This window comes from Eucalyptus grandis, chromosome 3, assembly GCF_016545825.1.
Source record: "Eucalyptus grandis isolate ANBG69807.140 chromosome 3, ASM1654582v1, whole genome shotgun sequence".
NCBI classification, from domain to species: Eukaryota; Viridiplantae; Streptophyta; class Magnoliopsida; order Myrtales; family Myrtaceae; genus Eucalyptus; species Eucalyptus grandis.
The window spans coordinates 55,782,160-55,802,201 of NC_052614.1; the positions used below are offsets into that span (position 1 = coordinate 55,782,160).

Here is a 20,042-nt window from a genome sequence, read left to right on the forward strand (position 1 = left end):
TAAGATATGGTAGGATATCTTTAATAGGAATGCACCTATATGCGTGGAGCTGGCCGACTCTATGAAAATCTTTAAAGGCTAGATTTTCTAAAGCATGCATGAATCCCGAGAGGTTCAGGGCCGAAAGAACGAACACAATCGAGAACCAATCTTGAATTGGAAATACTCCGTGTGAGGTTTATTGTCTAGGCTTACACAAACAACTGGCGATTCAAGGCTTAATCCATCGACTAGTTAAGTAAGTCCGATAAGCTTTCACTAAAGAAGGTTCAAAGCGAAAGCTACCTATCTTGATGCGGTTTATTTCAACAGGCATGCTCAGATTCCTTCGAGTCAAAAATGTTTTGTTGATCCATTAATGTGGGGGATTGTTGTAATTATGGTTAATGGATCAACGAATGCCAATAAATTAAGATACGTCTTTTTTATTCACGTATCTCTTTTTGGATTCATGAATTCCTTAAACTTTTTTGTTCACGTATCTATTGAATTCATGAATTTCCTAGATCCATGTATCTTTTAATTTATGTATTTATTGAGTTCACGAATCTCTTGAATTCACGTATCTCTGGATTCGTGAATCTCTTGAATTCACGTATCTCTGGATTCGTGAATCTCTTGAATTCACGTATCTCTGGATTCGTGAATCTCTTGAATTCATGTATCTCTTGATTCATGAATTTCGTGGATACATGCGTCTATTTAATTCATGTATCTCTTCTGTACATGAACTAAAAATATCTATAAATAGATGGGAGCATAGAGCTTCATAATGATTTTTGGTTTTTCCGACTCGATTCCAAAAAGGCTCCGATACACTTTTCTACTCTTCTGAATTTTCTGAGTGTGCTGGTTCAATTGAACGGTTCGACTGAGTCCTGTTTGCATAGTGCTAATCTAAACAGGTTCGAGGTGTTGTATCTTGGGAGGCATAGTTCGTGAATCTGCGGAGCACCATTGGCAGGAACTAATTGCCTTAAGGAGATTCGGATATCCGTACCTCACCTCCAATTTCATGTTCTAATTGCAACAAACAGTTTGTGTTTTATTTTTGGATTATTTTCCAACAACCAGGACTTGGTGCTGATGCTCTTCCCATCGTCGTCGTAATTGTGGCTTACAAGCCCCGACGTCATCGCTCATGCCGAGCTTCATAACCATCGACCTGGAGAAATAATTGGCCCACCGAGATCCATGCTATCTCCAGAAGTCACCTTGTCTTCTCCAGAAACGGGCTTCCGTGACACGCCAGGTCCATGTAAAGGTTGAACTTCGCGAGCAGCAACTTCCGGGAAATGCTACTCAGTCCTCTTGCGGCGGTGGCGTGACCATGCTGAGAGCGATGTCTCGGCAGATCACGGTCGCCTCTGAATCTGATTGCCCCCCTCGTTGTAGAATGTAGATGTTCACGAAAGCATGGGCTTCCGTCACAAAGCATTCGACCTGTTTTTAGAAAAGATAGATTGTCTGTTTAAGGTCCGTTGATTGCCCAGCTTTCATAGAATAATTCAGTTAGTAAACACCTACCGAACGCGTGTGTGATATTTAATAGTCTATGAAACAATTTATGCCAATAATTCCATAATGCTGACCTCGCAAGAACGTGGATTGATTTTTATTGAGAGACGTCCAATATTTGAAAAGATGGCACGCGTGACCGTCTCTCTTGTCTCCAATCCTAGGAGAAGGCGAATTCTTTAATGTCGTATCATTAAACTAATGGACAAGGAGGCAAAAAGAAAAGCCTAAATGCTTGACGTCTTTTTGCATATAATGGTTCGAGGGAGGACCCTACTCCTGTCCTGCTTTGGAGAACATGGCCACCACACTTTTTCTGGCCATTGGCTGCTTGTGTTGTGCTCTGTTGAGCAATGGAATCGGAGCTGAACTCGAGGCATCACAGAGCAGATCTTTTACAAATTCAAGAGAGCAACCTTACAGAACCTCCTATCATTTCCAATCTCCTCGGAATTGGTTAAACGGTATGAGGTTTATCATATCGCCTCTAATCTGTTCATTCTTTATTGATGTTTAATCGAACCTTCTCTTTTCCCCTCTGTTTTCCTTTTTTGTGCTGATGCTATTACGAGACACGTCCTGAATCTGATCGTGGAGAGCGCAAATGGGTGCTTTTTTGTCCTGCAGATCCTAATGGTAAGCCTTGCTGATTTTGAGCAATATCGTTGTTCCGTTCCTTCTTTTAGTGCCTACTGATCACTAGAGCTTAACCACAGCATGTTCAAACGACGCGTTCACTGCCCACCAGAAACGAATTACAAAAGAATTAAAAGAATTAGTGGCAAAATAGAGTTTGAAGAATTCTTGAATGTTCCAATCATATCCTGACTTTGATTGATCTAATCAGGTCTTATGTATTACAAAGGGGTTTACCACTTGTTCTACCAGTACAATCCTCACAGCGCGCTCTTTGGTGACGGTATAGTATGGGCGCATTCGGTTTCGTATGATCTAGTTAACTGGGTTCACCTTAATCACGCCCTCGAGCCAAGCGAACCTTTCGACATCATCAGTTGCTGGTCAGGTTCTGCTACTATCCTTTCAGGGAACAGACCAGTCATTTTGTATACAGGCATAGACGCAAATTATAGTCAAGTGCAAAACTTGGCGATTCCAAAGAATGAGTCTGATCCCTTCCTACAAGAATGGGTCAAGTTCTCTCTGAATCCGATTATTGTTCCCCCCGAAGGAATTGAACCGGACAATTTCCGAGACCCGACGACCGCGTGGCAGGGTCCAGATGGTAAATGGAGGATCATAGTTGGAAGCTGGAAGAATGATAAAGGAATGGCAATTCTTTATCAAAGTGATGACTTCTTCCACTGGTCTAAATCCGAGCAACCTCTTTTCACATCAAGCAAAACCGGCATGTGGGAGTGCCCGGACTTTTTTCCAGTATCCACAGAAAGCACGAATGGCGTGGACACATCGATCCTGAACGCAAGCACTAAGCACGTGATGAAGGCAAGTTTCAATAGTCACGATTACTATGTGCTAGGCACTTACAAACTTGAGCTGGAAAGGTTTTTACCAGATGATGACCTTGCGGGATCTAGTATGGACTTAAGATTGGACTACGGGAAGTATTATGCTTCCAAATCGTTCTTTGACAGTGCGAAGAACCGGAGACTACTGTTTGGATGGGTTAACGAGTCAGATAGTACAGAGGATGACATAGCAAAGGGTTGGTCTGGACTTCAGGTGAGTTGAGTTGCATAACGGAAATTGCGATTTAATCTGGTTGAATGCTAATACGAATGAATATATCCATATTCATGCGTAGCCCGCAACTAGACATGTTTGAAATTTTATTTGGCAGGCTCATGTGTAGAAAAGTCAGCTTACGAACCAAATTTCATTTGTTTTGCAGGCATTTCCAAGAGAAATTTGGCTAGACAGAAGTGGAAAGCAACTGATACAGCGGCCTGTGGAGGAAATCGAAACTCTGCGTGACAAAAATGTTGGTGTTAAGTCTCTGGGACTCGACGGCGGTTCAACTTATGAAGTTTCAGATATCACTGCTTCACAGGTGCCTGAATGGACCTATTGCATCTTATAGTCATCTCGACTTGTTTATTTCATATATATGACGCCCTTGCTCTAAATTTACTTCTCTCTGTTTTTCAACGTAAATCAAAAGGTGGACGTTGAAGTTGCCTTTGAATTGCCCAGATTGGAAGAAGCTGAGCCCATGGATCCAAACTGGATCGACCCCCAAATTCTGTGCAGCGAAAAGAATGCATCAGTTAGTGGCAAGTATGGACCGTTTGGTTTGTTAGCTTTGGCGACGGAGGATTTGAGAGAACAGACGGCAATATTCTTCAGAGTATTCAGAGGCCAAAACAGATACGTAGTCCTGATGTGTAATGATCAAAGCAGGTAAAATGCGGAATGGCTTTTTGCGAGCTCTTGCCTTTGTCTTCTGAAAAATTTCCTTGTACTGCGAGTTCATTGTAAAAGATTGGCTATAACAGGTCTTCGTTGAGGAACGAGGTTGATAAGACCACATATGGAGCTTTCCTCGACATAGATCCCCAAGTCGAGAAGATTTCCTTGAGAACCTTGGTACGTTTGTCCGCAATTTTATGGCCTCTGGCCGTCAGCTTTGTCGTCTGATGATTACTTCTGAACAATTTTGCAGATAGATCACTCGATTATTGAGAGCTTTGGTGGGGCTGGAAAAGTCTGCATCACCAGCAGGGTGTATCCAGTGCTGGCTATTGATGAAGCGGCTCGCTTGTATACTTTCAATTATGGAACTCTTAGTGTACGAGTCGAGCAACTGGATGCGTGGAGCATGAGGAAAGCCCGTATTGGTCATGGAGAAAGTTTGAGCTATGGAGAACCATCGGCATTTCGGTGCGAGAATATCTCATCTGCCGGATCTGAGGAGGGTCAATCCTGTGCAGTGTAGCCGTTACATCATGAGGAATCCGCTTCCAAAATTTGAAATGCCCAAAGCGAGACTGATTTTAGTGTTTTAATCCATGTTTTCCCACCATGCGTTATGAAGTGCCTTGAGATGTATCAGCAGATTCGCTGCATTATTTCCTGACCACGCAGCAATCGTAAATAAATAAAAAGTTGTGCTATTTTAAGTTTTTTGTAATACAGAATCAATATGGATGGTATGCTTCTGCAAAATAGTCCTCTGCTCCTTCTTTATTTTTGCCTGGGAAAAGAACCTTACTAGTTGGATGGGTGATACCCCCGGTGAGCACCAGGAGAAGCAGTATAAAAATAATTTCTCTGAATCACTGTCGACCCTTGAGCTGCTATGGGTCGCAATGCTCTTGTGAGTCTCCAATCTTAACACATATCTTTGTCCAATCAATCACGAGCCTCATTATGATTCATAATATAAGAGTTTAAAAAATGCTTAGCAAAACAACAAACGAGATGAACTTAAACTTTGCTATCCGAAAAGCATCCCTTAAACTTGGACTTTGTCAGGTAGAGACTGGCTTCAGTAATCTATTCGTAGACCGTTTTTTAATTGCTTGCTTGATTGATAGTCTTTGGTCTCTCCCAGAAAATACAAGCGGATCTCCATGTGCATTATTCCCAAGTTGGCATTGAAGTCACACTGCCCTAAGTATTAGAAAATTGTCCTGATAATATTCTAAGAATTAAGAAATACATGTTGCATAACTGGTCCAAGAAATGTGGTTTTTTATATGCAAGTTGTTGTCAGATCTATTTCTCCGAACACCCTTTGATGTAAACAGAAAAATGCTTAAATGTAGACTGAGAAAAACTTGCTAACCTGGAGATTATTGGCAGTTGTTCCAGAAATGAAATTGTTCCTGATATATGTTGTAGGATTATTCTGTGCAGGAGTTGGATATGGAGCTGAAGTTGGAGACTTTGATCATGTTCAAAGAAATCTTCAATCCGATTCTACAGATCAGCCTTACAGAACTGGATACCACTTCCAACCTCCGAGAAACTGGATGAACGGTGCTTTAATATATACCCTTCTCTTGGAACTTCTTTTCTGTTTTAAGGCCAATGAGTTGTTGATTCTTGATTTGACTCTGTTCCTGGCTTTGTGCTATCCGGCGCAACTCCATATTTTGATGAACAATGACATGACACTGCAGATCCAAATGGTGAGTTCTTCCAATCTTTTAGCATCTCATTGGTGTTAAAAGTGGCATTGAATGTGTGAAGAAAGACAAGACAGAGGCCTTTACAAATAAATCAGTAACTTTGTAAAGCGTAATTTTTATTTTTTTTACAAGTAAAATCATGTCTTTCTACAAGAAAGGTTGACATTCAATGTATACAGATAGAAGTTAACTGCTGTGTTGGCTTTATGAAATTTCTTTGTACATCACAGGACCAATCTATCACAATGGAGTCTACCATCTGTTCTACCAGTATAATCCATACGGTGCTGTGTGGGGTAACATAGTGTGGGCTCATTCAGTATCTTACGATCTGATCAACTGGGTGAACCTGGAGGATGCAATTTATCCGACAGGGCCTTTTGATGTTAATGGATGCTGGTCTGGTTCGGCAACCCTTCTTCCTGGGGGCAAACCTGCCATATTTTACACAGGGAGCGACGTGAAGAACCGTCAGGTCCAAAACTTGGCAATGCCCAAAAACACATCCGATCCATTGCTCCGCGAGTGGGTCAAATCAACTCATAACCCGTTAATCACTCCACCATATGGAACTGATCCTAATTTCTTCAGAGACCCAACAACCGCCTGGCAAGGCGAAGACAAGGCATGGCGCCTTCTAGTTGGAAGCCAGATTAAAGGTCGAGGGACCGCGATTCTTTACAAAAGCAAAGACTTTGTCAGCTGGAGTATGATAGGGAGCCTGTTTAATTCGTTGGCCGAGACCGACATGTGGGAATGCCCGGATTTTTATCCTGTTGGTATTAATAGCATGAATGCGGTGGAAACCTCAGAGCAAGGGGAGTGGACCAAGCATGTGCTCAAGGCAAGTTTCAACTCTCACGACTATTACATACTCGGGAACTACGATATGAAAACAGACAGATTCTCTGTTGAGAATGACTTCACCGTTTCAAGTTCGGGCTTGCGGTATGACTATGGGAAATTCTATGCTTCGAAGACGTTCTATGACAGCGCAAAAGAGAGGCGTATTCTGTGGGGCTGGATAAATGAGTCCGATAGCAAGTCATCTGACATTAAGAAGGGATGGTCAGGACTTCAGGTACTTCTGATTTTCCTTAGTTCAGAAATGAACTTGACCTAAGGATCTATTTAAGCTATGTTCCTGCAATCATTATCAGTGATTAATTGGTTGGCAAAAAAGCAGTTTTTCCCGCTTCACCTTGAGCCAGTAGGAAAGTACATTTATTGTACTTGTCATAAGTAGTTCGATTAAGTGGTCTTGTCATAGATAGATTGAATTTGTGGACAGACTGATGATTTCTGATCTATATTTGTATTATAGACCAGGTTAGTTGCAACATTCTATCTAGTGTTTTTATAGTTGAAACTAGTTCTCCATTTATGGAAGCTTATCAAATCGCTTTCTTTCTGTTTCCTAGTCGATTCCTCGGAACGTCCTTCTTAGTAAATCGGGAAAGCAATTAGTGCAATGGCCTATTAAAGAAACAGAGAAACTCCGTGCTAAGGAGGTGACTGCTTTGAGTAAGGATCTCAAGGGTGGATCGGCAGTCGAAGTTTTAGGCATTACAGCTGCGCAGGTGATTAGTTCAATACATTGAGATAATGTGTAATTATTTACATTCGCTCATAGTAATCAGAAGTATTAAACTTACTGCTTATCTTGTTATAATAAAGGCTGATATCGAAGTTTCATTCGAGACCACCGATTTAGCCAAGGCTGAGACCATAGATCACAATTCGGTCGATCCGCAACTGCTCTGTTCTAGCAAAACAGCATCTGTTAGAGGCAAACTCGGCCCGTTTGGTTTGTTGGCTCTAGCTTCTGAGGACCTGAAAGAACAAACAGCAATCTATTTTCATGTTCTGAAGAAGAATGGAAAATTCGTTGTGCTGATGTGCAGCGACCAGAGCAGGTAGGTTTACGGTTCAGGTTCAATTCTCTGCGCGTTTCTGCATATATTCTCTGATCCGATCTTGAGGTTAACAGGTCGTCATTAATGGGAGGCCTTGACAAGACCACTTACGGAGGATTTGTTGACATAGACCCCCGTCATGAGAAAATATCTCTCAGAAGCTTGGTACTCCCACTTTCCATTCATTTATTTTTCATCAATCTTGCTACTTTAGCGCACTTCATAGGTCAAGGAAGAATCTTCCTCTATCACAGTCGATGGTCCTATGTTAATGACATCTCATATGCCTTAGACAATGACAAAAGTAGGACTCAATCAATGCGATATTCTTGGGCATTTCCATTCGTCTCTTTTTCTGTGACACTCCCCTAGTGCAATTACTCATTTCTTGAATTTTCGACACACAGATTGATCACTCGATTGTCGAGAGCTTCAGTGGCAAAGGGAAGACTTGCATCACTGCGAGGGTTTATCCGAGCTTGGCCATCGGCAATAAAGCTCACCTATATGTGTTCAACAATGGAACAGTCGGTGTCAAGATCTCAAGACTCAGTGCCTGGAGCATGAAAAATGCTCGGATTGCTCCAATCAGCAAAAGAAGAAAGCGAAAAACCAGTTAACTAAAAAATCGATGCCACTCTCTCGCCTCCACTGCTGTTTCACAACCCAAATTGTAATTGAAATAAGGACAAGAACCAAGTACATGTTTTGCTTGCTTCTCATCTAACCGTTCTTGAGGTCACACTTCACTGCTCATTGCAGACACCACGTATGCATCCTGTTCCATCAAACGTTAACAGCACATCGTTTCCTTTTTATTTGGAACTCTCTCTCTCTCTCTCTCTCTCTCTCTCAAACGAAGTGATCTATGCTAACACGTAAAGCAGTGATTTCGGCTGATTGAAGCCATGCTTTTTGAAGATGTTCTAGAATCCAGCTAGGGGAGGTGTCAACTGAACGCACTAGAATTTGAAAGCTAAGGCGAAATGGGCCTCAACCAAATTCCTTTGTCCATTACCAGAAGGAGAAAATCGGAGGGCGCATGGCGAAAACAAGAATTGAAACAAAATCAATATATGAAACTGGGTCCCCAAGAAAAAGGAGCCAAAGCAAAGCCATGACCTCACCTCCTTCGAAAAGTGGAAGGGGGTGTAAAAATACAACCGCTTCAAGTGCTAAAGTGCTCGAAAGAGGCTTTTGGAACCGTTTTCTTAGGCTAAGTGGAAGGCCAAGCCCCACCATTAACAAACTTTGGGTGGGGTTGGGGACATCATCTTTTCCTCCCTTTGAAAAGAATAAGAAAGGACAAGAACAACACCAATACAAATTGTTTTATACTTTCTCTGCATAGTTGATGAGTGTGTGTCTGTGCCTGCGTGTGTCTGTGTGCTCTCCACTGTTCCCTCCCCTCTCTCTCTCTCTCTCTCTCTCTCTCTCTAGAGAGAGAGAATCCATCACTAGATTCTTCTTGCAAGTTTTAGGGTTGTGAAGAAGATTCCAACCTCTTGAGTGTCCAGGAGGGTCGTGCCGCACCGCGGCCAATGCATGGCTTCCACGTCTGGAGCCAGCAGCAAATTGGAGTCAGCAGCTGCAACTGAGGACTCTTTTTAAAATTTGCTGGGTGCGCAGGGGGTTTTTGCTTGGCCTCTTCTTCCCCCCTGAGGGTGTTTCTGCAGAGGTTGCTGTCACGTAGCGTCTTTTCCCGAACCAAAGGGGGGGGAGCCTGGGGGCCCAACCGATGTTGGCGTGAGGTTAAGCCGTAACCTAATTTGACACCTCTCGCATCCCTCCCTCCTTTTGCCATAAAAGGGAAAAAAGACATCCTTAAAGAAGAATTCATGGGTATCAATATACAACTACATAAAAGAAAAAACCTATGTGGAGGAGTGTGCATATGGACTTAGAATAGTTTTTACGGGGCACGGTGCACGCCTTTCTGCTTTCCAAAAGTTATCGCGACTTTATTCGAGCGTTCGACAAAATTTCTAAAGTTAGAATTCGGCGGAGCCGAGGTGATGTAAAAACTGATTTCCGAAATCTTTTTAATCTAATCACTATGGTTTCTCAAAGTAAAATTTGTAATCCTCCTTTTGTTAGAAATTTGGGAATCCTCTGCGAGTGATGTGGTTATAGCCTTTTATTGGATTTTTCTCTATTATTTCTAATATATATTTATTTGGACGACTCATGGCTATGTCATAGCAGATGTAAAACGTAAAAAAGATTTAGAAAGTTTGTCATCATTTTCACAAATAAATAAACGAGAATTCCGATATACTTCATCACCTGTCCAACACTATAAAATCTCAGATACATTCACTGTTGGCAGTACCACCACATGCTAAAAGCATCAATATAGAACACTACAATATTGCCAAAAGTTTGTTTTATTCGCATTTTTTTTTATGTCATAATACTTTATTTTCCTTAAAAGGGGAAAAATGACAAAAGAATTATGGTCCATGACGCACTGCAGAATATTGTCTGGTGGTTTGGTGACAAAACTGGGTTAAACTTGCCCTAGGTTTAGGTAGTTTTTTGTTTGTCATGTTCTCGAGAGAAGTATTCTTTTTAATTTTTTTTTTGTTCGGTTCGAGAGAAGTATTCAGCGTCCTTAAATCTTTATTAAACTTTTGACCAAAAAAAAAAAATCTTTCTTAAACCGACTTTCCTTTTCTTTTTTTACTAATAGGATTCAAGTTTCACATAACACGTTTTTCTTAAATAGTAATTAATTATACGTAGAGTGCTCACGAGCAAATGAAAATTTAATTTATTTTCTTAACTCATATCACACGATATTTCTCTTTTCTTTTCTTTTTCCTTTTCATTTTCTCTTTCTGCTTAAGTTCACGTCAAAATTCACATGACTATTGGAGCGTGGCATCGTAATGCATAGGAAACACAAAAAATCTTTCTTTCTTGCATGAGAAAACAGCAAAGTATCTGGCATTCTAGGTCTAGAAAAAACCCTTTTTTCTGCTGGGGAATAGATTCGAGAACTTATTAGTCAAAGTATGGCAGATTTTGGAGCTCAGTGGGGGCATATATATACCTCATAAGCGTGACATACAAAGCAACTTTTAATGGCTAGAAGGAAGCCAAAAGAAAAATCTGCAGAAAAGGAGAAAAAAGCTATGCTGTGGTTACTTGATTGCCAACTTCAAAACACATTCTCTTTATTCATCTTTATTTAGTTTGTTTACTTCAAGAATCTTGAAACCCTAATCATGGGTTCCACCCTTTAGGACTAGACGAATCTAAGACCTCACCTTTAAAAGAGAAAGATACCATTTCTTAGTCTCGCAAGATGTATTACTGCTTTCCTCTAATTTTTATATCAGATCCACCGTTGACGTCACTGTATTCTTTTTTAAAGTAAAATGTCACCAGTTTTCACAACATGTGCAGTGTAGGAACACGTATATAGAGTAAGTCATACGTAAGCGTCCTTGGCCAAGTTTAAATTTTATTCACGCGTTGTAAAATTAAAAGTGTATGTCTATATAAATACAACAATAATGAGCTTCACAATAATTGTCACCATATTGTATATTACACGCTTTGGATTCCCATATAAACCGTAAACTGGATCTATTTAAGAGAAAGCAAAGTGACCCTTTTAGGGTTTGGAGATTTTTGCAATTATTGGACGAACTTTTTCTTAATATGTTGATGGGGTATCATTCTACTTTGTCGTGGTCACGGAGTATTCCAAACCAATCCTCGGTGCCTCCGAGATTATCTCACGTTAGCCATACGACCCACAGAATCTTGTCCAACACATGCTAAAGCAAATAAGGCAGAATTTTAGTTGCTATGTAATGTTCACAAATAATAAATATCTTTTGATAAAATGACCTATAATTGGTATTGTCTACGAGATATATATGATCATACTTAGGTCACGAACAAAAAGAAATTATAACATACATTAGCGATGTGAAAAAGTTTTCCACAAACGACATCTATCATTAACCTGATGATCGGTGAGAGACTAGGATTAAAATTCTCAAATCAATGGTGAATAAGATCGCTCGGGTAATTTTTTCTTTAAACAGGTGGTGTATGTTCTAGTTTTTCATGAAGAAAGAGAAAAAAAAAATTATCTTTATCACTTTTATAAGAGTGATACTTGGAATGTTGACCGATCTATAAATTAATATAGCTCATGACCTGTGAGGTGGAAAAAAAGAACATTTGAATTCGATTAATGAGTTCAATAATGAGAGTATGCTATATTAATCACTAATTAGTATATCGAATTTATAATTAGGAGGGAATTCTATGGTTCTTTTATCAACTATCAATCCCAATCGACTTGCAACAGCACCACAATTAAAATTCGAAATCACATGCTCGAGAATTGAGAAAGATTTGCATATCGGTCCAATCAAAAATCAAATACACAAAATTTATCACTAGACAATAAATAAGAATTCATTGGTGATAAAAGACAATATCTCATACACGTGCCACCGTACACGTGTGTTCAGATGATTCTTCTTCTTCTTGTTCTTCTTCTTCTTCTGCTACTATTTCTACTGCAACTTACAGTTTTGACCATCGAATCAAGCTACGGCAAGCTACAACCAATACAAATATTCTGCTTTTGACCTAATAATGGAAATCATATCATCCCCTTTCTTGCATCCTACATATGAATATCAACTTCAATCTAATAGATGGAATCTCGTACCGGGTCGGAATCCAAGCCCCGCGTTTCCCGAGGTCACAGGCTAGAGGACGCCGACCTCGGCGAGCTTGGGCACGAGGTGGCCGCTGAGGTGGAGGGCGACGAGGGCCTCGAGGCCGCCGACGCAGGTTCCCCCGATGAAGACGGCGGGCGGGGGGTTGGGGCCGGCGGTGGGGATGGCGGCGATCTCGTCGTCGTCGAGCTCGATGACGGTGGGGTTGACGCCGATGGAGGCGAGGAGCTTCCTCATGACGTGGCACATGCAGCAGGAGGAGCGGCTGAAGATGATGACCGGGTGCTCCGATATGAGGCGCTGGATCCGGGTCTCCGCCGACTCGTCCATGTCGATGGAGAGGGAGGAGGCGGAGGCGGAGGCGGACGCGGCGGCGGCGGCGGCTGCGGCGGCGGCGGTGGGGGTGGCGAGGTCGAGGCGCACGACGTCGTCGGAGCAGAGTCCTTGCATAATAGCGGACGACGCGTCGCCGGAGAGTAGAGAGGGAGGGAGGGAGAGGGAGAGGGATTGTCAACGGAGAGAGGGCGAGTGGAAGAGTGGGATTTCTGGTGAATTTTATATAAGAGAGAGAAAGAGAGAGAGAATGGAAGGTTGCTGATGACGTCACGAAGTTGGGACTACTGTGTACTGGTGATGGTATTTTCTTCTTTTTTTCCTTTTTTATTTTATTTTATTTTATTTTCTTTTCCACCTCATATTGTAGTGTACAGTTTGCATTTGAAGTCTAATCGATGAGTCATACGGTCAAACTCAACTTCTCTCTCTCTCTCTCTCTTTTCTTTTTTTTGTGGATTATTTTTCACTACTGTTTTTTTGGGTCATAATTTTTCGCGAGTTAGATTCTCAAGTTTTTCATCATCTAGCGTATTTTGTGAACAAGTAGAGCGTTCAACAGGGACGGTCGATTTTAGAGTGGGTATATTCTAAATTAAGAATATAGAGTTTACATGTCGAAATCAGTTTTCTTAGGAATCAACTAAAATTGAAGAGGCTAGTCTTAGGTAGATCCAAAGTTGACAGGAGAACTTGGCCTACATTTTCTTTTTCTTTTTTCAAATTTTGAACAAATTTTAAGTACTATGGTTGTCATGTTACCAAAACATACCACGTGAATAATTTGGGGCATAATGATGAAAGCATTGATGGATTTCCTAATCCTAAGTTTAAAAAACTCATTTGGGTCATCTTTTCTCACGCAAGCTTACAAAAAAGTTACATGCCAATCATACTCGAGAACTGAAATCACGGTATAAAATTGGGAATTGAATTGCTCAAGATGGGAAAATTCTCCAAAAAGTCATAGATCTTTTACACTTTTGTCAATTCAATCACAAATTTTTTAATTTTATCAATTGAATCATAAATATTTTTATCTTTTACCAATTGAGTCTATTTGGTTAGATTGAGTCAAAATTTGCCGACGTGGATGACCATTGTTGATGTGTTACTTTTTTAATAATATTTTAATGGTTTTTCTTTTTTCTTTTTTTTTACTTTTCTTTGCTTTTTTTTTTTTTTTTTTGAGTTAGGGTCAGCAAGGATGGCTAGATCAAGAGTTGGCGACCTCGCTAGCCATAGGCAAGGGCTTGGTACCCTCATTGGCCCTTCCCTAAGGCCAACGAGGGCCACCAAGCCCCCCCTGGCCAGATCAAGTGAGGGTGTCATGTGCCCTCGCTTTGGCTGGCAGGGCCGTGAGGCTAGCCACTCTTGCTAGCCTCTCTCAAAAAAACCTTAAAAAAAAAAAAAAAAAAAAAAAAAATCATGAAAATAAAAAAAAAAATTAAAATGTCATTATAATATAATTAAAAAAGTGTCATGTCAGCATGGGCCATCCACATTAGTGAATTTGGTTAGAATTGATTGAATAGACTCAATTGACAAAAGATGGAAATGTTTACGACTAAATTGATAAAAGTGCAATAGGTTTAAAACTTTATAGATAATTTTCCCGATCAAGATTGATTTCCCATTCATCCAGAAGCCTACCAGGTCTCTGAAAAAAAAAATGAGAACCAACCTAGAACTAATTGAATGAAGCCGGTTCGATTCAATTGTAAGACTGAACTCATCAAGTTGTTAGCCCTCAGTGTTTGTAAGCTTAATGTAGACTTGATTTAAAACTTGAGCTCCTCAACCCCCGCAACATAATTATGATGACCTCAAGTAGCCTAATGATATTCATTGAGTGATTTTGAATTAGGATTCTTTTCTCTCTCTGTCGGCAAAGTCCCTCGTCTCCCAAAATTGATCCCTCTTTTGAAGCTCTCATGTAGGCCCTCAGCTTTAGAAACTAAAACTGAGAGCCTACTTAGTTTTTTATTTTCTTTTTTTCTTGTTTTGATTGTCTTTTCTTTTCTCTCCCAATCTGTTTTGGGAGTTTGTGTGTAAATATATTTCTGCAACTAATTGGGTGAACATGGAGACTAGTTCAATCAACAGATACTAAAAATGATGTCCGTGACGTGGTTGCACAACCTCTTCAAAATTAGGTTGCTCTCCTCTCCCAATTTAGATTTAGGTCTAGATCTAGGAGTTTCTTACAAGTATTTGATTTGTGATCTTTCAACATGATATTGGTGCATTTGCATGGAAATGGTGATGAGGACATTAAACCTAAACATACATCGCAAGCCCTTACAAATGAAGTGAGAGATCTCAGCATGTGTTCATCACTAAATTTGGTGATCGACTATTAAACATTTACTGTGATAAATCTATTCTTGAGGGATGATAATGTCCCTCTAGCCACAGACTTTGCTTTGTTATTTGCATTTTGGCATCTATTTAGTTTGGCAATTATTTGAAATTTACTAAGCTTGAAAATCTTCCATAATTCTTGAGTATTATTTTGAAAAATGAATGGAATTTTGTTTTTTGATAATAAAAAATAGAAAAGTAGTCTAAAGATCCGGCTTGGGCTCCTCACAGGCATCTTGCCTCCTGACTCATTTTATGGCCGTAGCTAGTAAAGTTGTATGGTTTTACACGAACAAGATCGTTTTAGATAAGCCATCGTGGAAGATCTCTTTTCCTTTAGGCTTGATTAGACCCCACGAATTCACCCAAACTTTCTCATCTGCGGGCATCAGATAAGGAAACATAGAGTGGCGAGAATGTTCCCTAGCCAAAGAATTTACTTACGCTTGTTACCGGGGATATACCGCATTGAAACCAAACTTCCAGCCAATCATTTAAACCTCGGGGTCTTATAGCCCAAAAAAAAAAAAACCATTTAAACATTAACGTTTTCATTTTAAAAGCTAACAATTGTGAGGAAAAGGCACACAATACACTACACTTGTTCGCGAAAAATATGACATTTCTAAAAATATTTTTAAAAATTATTTAGCAAGAAAATGACAATATATTCCGATGTTTGTTGAGACCTAAAAATAAACTGGAAAATATTTTTTATAATTTAATAAGAGAAATGGTATTTGTTTTTCTAAATAAATATATATTATTCAACGACAAAGTAACTTGCAAATGGGTAGTCATAAAACCCAGCATGGGTGCTAGGGTCTCAAGCCCGGATCCCTAACTTCCATGCACAAGCACGACATTGGTCTTGGGTCCACCAAAACCAAACCCAAGAACTCAGTGATCGTGCTTAGCTCCCTAGCACCTAACGGTCTAGGGTCAATCGAGGCCATGCCTAGGTCTATCGAGGTCAAATCCCAAACCCAAAGCCTTGAGACCTGATCCCCTACTCCCGAACTTGGGTCCATTGAGGTCAAGCTTGGGACCTTGGCACACATGCTTGACTCCATTGAGGCCAAGCCTTGGTCCCTCGACGCTCGAGCCGAGGCCCAGCACCAATGAACCAAGGCATGAGCACAAGGGACTCGAGCAAAGGCATGGGAGTCTTGGCCTTAGCCATGATGGACCCCAATATGGGCACCAAGGTCTAAGGCCCGGCCTCAACGAACCTAGGCACGAGCTTTGAGGACCTGGGCTCGACCTTTATAACCCCCATGTCCCATGTATGGACGGCGATGTCTCAGGCCTAGTCTCGATGGACTCAAGCACGGCCTAAATGGACATGGGCCTAGGCACTATGGACCTTGCCTTGTTGCCAAGGGCTCGAGAATGAGCATGGGATTCCCATACTCAAGCATAGAGTTTATGATCTAAGTGCTGATACCAAATCAAGTTTTGGAAAATAATTTATATTTTAAAAAAAAATCCTAAGTACAAGCTTTGGTAAGAAGGAATATATTTTTCATTGACTCATTTTCTTAAAAAATTTAAACAGCATAAATAAAAAAATATTTTTCATTGACTCATTTTTCTAATCAATTTAAATGGCAAAAAATAAGAAAATTATTTTCCTAAAAATATTATTCGCAAAATAAATGGAGCTTAAATCATGTTCACGTGTCACTAATAACAAATGTCATGGTCAATCATCCAAGTTTTGTCCCACTATGTCCATGAGGTTGACGTTGTGTTTCATGATTCTTGGGTAACCGAAAGTGTGCTTCCTCGATATTAAAAAAAAAATAAAAAAAAGAGTAGCTATTGAGGGTGCACAATCTATCAAGTGTAATGCCATCTTTCTACATTTTTATTCTAGATTTTATACTATTCAATAGACAAGATGTGGTGCAAATTTTTTAAGCAAAAATCACACCAAATTGAAAAGTAGCTACTGCATATCAATATAGATCTAACAACAACATAAAAGCACGACCGCGTGAGCTAGCACGCATCATCGTGAGTCAATGAACCATATATATTACCCCAACAATCTCCCTCACAATAAGAATAATTTTGTAACTTTCCTGAACATATAAAATCTCAATTTTAGTAAAGGGAACATTGTTGTGGGGGAGAAAGAGTGGGGAACCAATCGCGGTAATTATAAAAAAAAAAATGTACGGTGGATGAAAATGTTAAAACACCGAAAAAGCAGGGGGCGAAAGTTGATTTCTCCCGCAAAGTTTCGGGCGCGAGGGGTCCTCCTCGTCTTCTGCCGTTTCACTGGCTCGCCGGTGCCCAAAAAGGAAAGGGCGAGCCGAGCCGAGGCCGAGCTCGAGCCGAGCCGTCAAACCAGACAAAACACCCCCCTCGTCACGCAGTTTCGAAAGTTCGATGACGTAAGCCGTCGCGAGCGAAAGGGCGGGCGGGCCCCGGCGGCTGACGTGACTCGGGCGCGCCCTCACTTCCGCTTTTTTTTTTTTTTTTTTTTTCCTTTTTCTTTTTTTTTCTCCTTTTGTGCCTTCCAGGGTATCGCGAGGGGGCTGCACTTTCCTCGTCATCACGGGCGCCCCTGCGGCTTACACGTGGCGGGTGCGGTTCCCCCTCTTCTTTCCTTCAAGCATGGAGTGGGGGCGGCGGGAGGCTGCCAGTGGGACCCGCCCCTGGGGGGGGGTGGATGGTCTTTTCGAGTAGATGCCACGTCATCGGCGGAGAACGTGCACCACCTCGGATCTCGTTGATGATGTTTTGGGATTCATTCTGAATTATTGGAGCATCCGATCGAATTAGTCGGGAGGGAAGAATGGTGGGAGGTGGTGCTCTCGTCTCGCACTAGGAGTGGTGAAATAGATGTCGGATTCATATTTTAACACGTATTTAATGATGTGAACGATAAACGTATTAGTCAACAATTCAATAAATCTCATATGAGTTTCAACTTAATCATAAATAGTCGAAGGTATTTATATCAGATGTTGACCTTCACCTGGACTTATAAGGAAAAAAAAAGGAAAAGAAGAAGAATAAAGAAAGTTAAAAGATATAAAATTAAATATTTTGTCTACTAAGTTGTTTTTTTTGTTTTTTAATCTTAAGAAATAAGTTTTCATAAATTGAGTTACATTAAAAAGCTTTTAGTAGTATAAGTCAGGTCGGTTAAGTTCGCTAGATTTGCATTAAATAAAAATGGGTCAAGATGGATTAAATTGATCAATTTAGGTTAGACTATTTTTTACATAACTCGATCCACATGTTAAACGGATATCTCTCTTTAAAATAGTTAGCTAGGGTCTAGACATACATGATTTGATGAACTAATTCATGGGAATCACTAATGTTTTTCTTTCCTCGTGATCTTTGAGCACATCGTGCTCGTGTATGTGTTGCTTTTTAGAAGATATTGGAATCCCATGTCTTTGCATGATAAGGTGCACAATCCACCTTTACCCTTATCTATTTTTATGATTTGGAGCATTTTGCCAAAAATAAATCGACACGTTCTCCCGATTCCTAATGATGTTGGTGATTTTCTTACGCTAACAATCATGGTGAATCATGTCAGTTATGTTATGTCCCGAAGTAGCAATTTTTAACCTCAATTTCTCACTTAAAAGTCATGTGAGTTCAATCTCCAGTGTTCACAATCACATGGCTAAATTCCGCGAATCACCAATTTACACGTCTTCTCGGTTTCTAATAAGTTAGCATATAATGATCAATTCATGTGTGGTCAGGAATATCTCATGACACATAGTTACTCGGATTTTTAAAAATTGAAAAATCTCGGAATATGTCGCCGACCTTGCTTCTCTCACCAGTATTACGTAATGGCCCATTGATTCTTGGTCTCGACAGCGGCGTGTGTCTCCTCTGCTCACGCTTTCGAACCCAAGGGGCGCGAGCCAATCGCCGCGCGCCACGTGCCGCCCCCCACGCTCCGAGATTCCAACAGGATCGCCCAGGGGGAGGGGGGGGGTGGTGGCTTGTGGACCGCGGGCCCCGGCCATCATGGGCGGGTCTTGGTGTCCTTCAACCTCCGCCGTTGATGGTGGCTGCGAAGAGATATATATGTATATCGGTGTCTGCCACATGTTACAATAAAGAGAAAGGGTTTTTTTTTTTTTTTTTTAAAAGAGAAAGGGGTTTTAGTAGTAGGCATTTCGTTGCATCATCAAAGTCGCAATATATACCGCAGGGCCCACCCCACTCCCCTCATGCCCGATGTCACTCCATTTCATTTCACCCGCAAAAGAAAGGGGAGCCGAGGAAAGAGAGGAGAAAAGGAATCTTGCTTTATTTTTCGAGGTTTTCGCCACCTAACTCGAGAGAAATAATTCTTGGACAAAAGAATGGGTCTTGCCACGTGGGATAATAGTGTTCTAATCACTAGGGTCCAGTAGGCATAATAATTAATTCTAGTCATCTTTGCATTTGAAAGTGGTTTAGTGAGCTTTGGATGGTTGCCAAATCCCATCATGGTCAAACTCAATCGAAATGACCCGGGGTCCCGTGATTTAAATGTTGCACCACTAGAACATAATGCCCATCTTGTTTGTGTCGTAAACATGCTTTCGAACTGACTAACGATCGTTAAATTTAACTGATTATCGCTCGCTAAGGCTCTATTTATTTTGCAAACAATAAAAACCATTATTTGTATTGTTTGTTCATGAACTAAAAAATGTGTAATTTTTTTTCGTTCATTCATTTTTATAAATAATATAAGCATTATTTTAGAAAAATTATCTTTTGGATCATTTATTTTTTACAAAATAAACACACCTTGATTGCAGATTAAGGTTCTTAAGAATAGCATCGTTGTGGTTCCTTCATATCTTGGTTTTGGTCTAGTCAATGCCTTAAGGCGCGCTGGAGAAGGAGCCAATTTGAGTAACCTTTGCAAAATGAAATTGACTTTTGGGCCTAAAGTTGTCCCCAAGTTGACACGTTAAGGAATGAAAGTAAAAAGCACAATAAAAGAAATAAAAACCGATGGTGACCAATGTTGATCGCAAATAATGCGATGGAGGGTGGACCAAGGTGTGTCCAATATATAAATAAATAAATAAATGTGTGTGCATTTATTT

General features: G+C 40.6%; 3 protein-coding genes across 3 annotated transcripts; 2 read left to right on the forward strand and 1 right to left on the reverse strand.

Moving 5' to 3' along the window:
- The first annotated feature begins 1,786 nt into the window (after positions 1-1,786).
- LOC104437851 (beta-fructofuranosidase, insoluble isoenzyme CWINV6) lies at positions 1,787-4,627 on the forward strand. The gene is made up of 7 exons (XM_010050900.3): positions 1,787-1,982; positions 2,146-2,154; positions 2,366-3,219; positions 3,389-3,547; positions 3,659-3,897; positions 3,993-4,083; positions 4,160-4,627. The coding sequence occupies exons 1-7, from the start codon at positions 1,817-1,819 to the stop codon at positions 4,430-4,432; spliced, it is 1,791 nt and encodes a 596-aa protein (XP_010049202.2). The 5' UTR covers positions 1,787-1,816; the 3' UTR covers positions 4,433-4,627.
- Positions 4,628-5,084: 457 nt separating this feature from the next.
- LOC104437852 (beta-fructofuranosidase, insoluble isoenzyme CWINV1) lies at positions 5,085-8,371 on the forward strand. Its single transcript, XM_010050901.3, has 7 exons — positions 5,085-5,478; positions 5,622-5,630; positions 5,861-6,711; positions 7,052-7,210; positions 7,308-7,546; positions 7,621-7,711; positions 7,954-8,371. Exons 1-7 carry the CDS (start codon positions 5,313-5,315, stop codon positions 8,164-8,166), a joined length of 1,728 nt encoding a protein of 575 aa, XP_010049203.2. The 5' UTR covers positions 5,085-5,312; the 3' UTR covers positions 8,167-8,371.
- A 3,534-nt stretch (positions 8,372-11,905) lies between these two features.
- On the reverse strand, positions 11,906-12,782 carry LOC104437853 (glutaredoxin-C10). Its single transcript, XM_010050903.3, is given in 3 exon segments — positions 11,906-12,623; positions 12,626-12,660; positions 12,662-12,782. Coding segments are annotated over 3 exon segments (417 nt in total). The 5' UTR covers positions 12,706-12,782; the 3' UTR covers positions 11,906-12,285.
- Positions 12,783-20,042: the final 7,260 nt, after the last annotated feature.

Coding starts and splice junctions, on each gene's coding strand:
- LOC104437851 (XM_010050900.3), top strand. CDS start 1,817: ATGGCCACCACACTTTTTCTGGCCATTGGCTGCTTGTGTTGTGCTCTG. Junction 3,220..3,388: donor AGGGTTGGTCTGGACTTCAG/GTGAGTTGAGTT, acceptor TTTGTTTTGCAG/GCATTTCCAAGAGAAATTTG. Junction 3,898..3,992: donor ATGTGTAATGATCAAAGCAG/GTAAAATGCGGA, acceptor TGGCTATAACAG/GTCTTCGTTGAGGAACGAGG.
- LOC104437852 (XM_010050901.3), top strand. CDS start 5,313: ATGAAATTGTTCCTGATATATGTTGTAGGATTATTCTGTGCAGGAGTT. Junction 7,547..7,620: donor ATGTGCAGCGACCAGAGCAG/GTAGGTTTACGG, acceptor TGAGGTTAACAG/GTCGTCATTAATGGGAGGCC. Junction 7,712..7,953: donor AAATATCTCTCAGAAGCTTG/GTACTCCCACTT, acceptor TTCGACACACAG/ATTGATCACTCGATTGTCGA.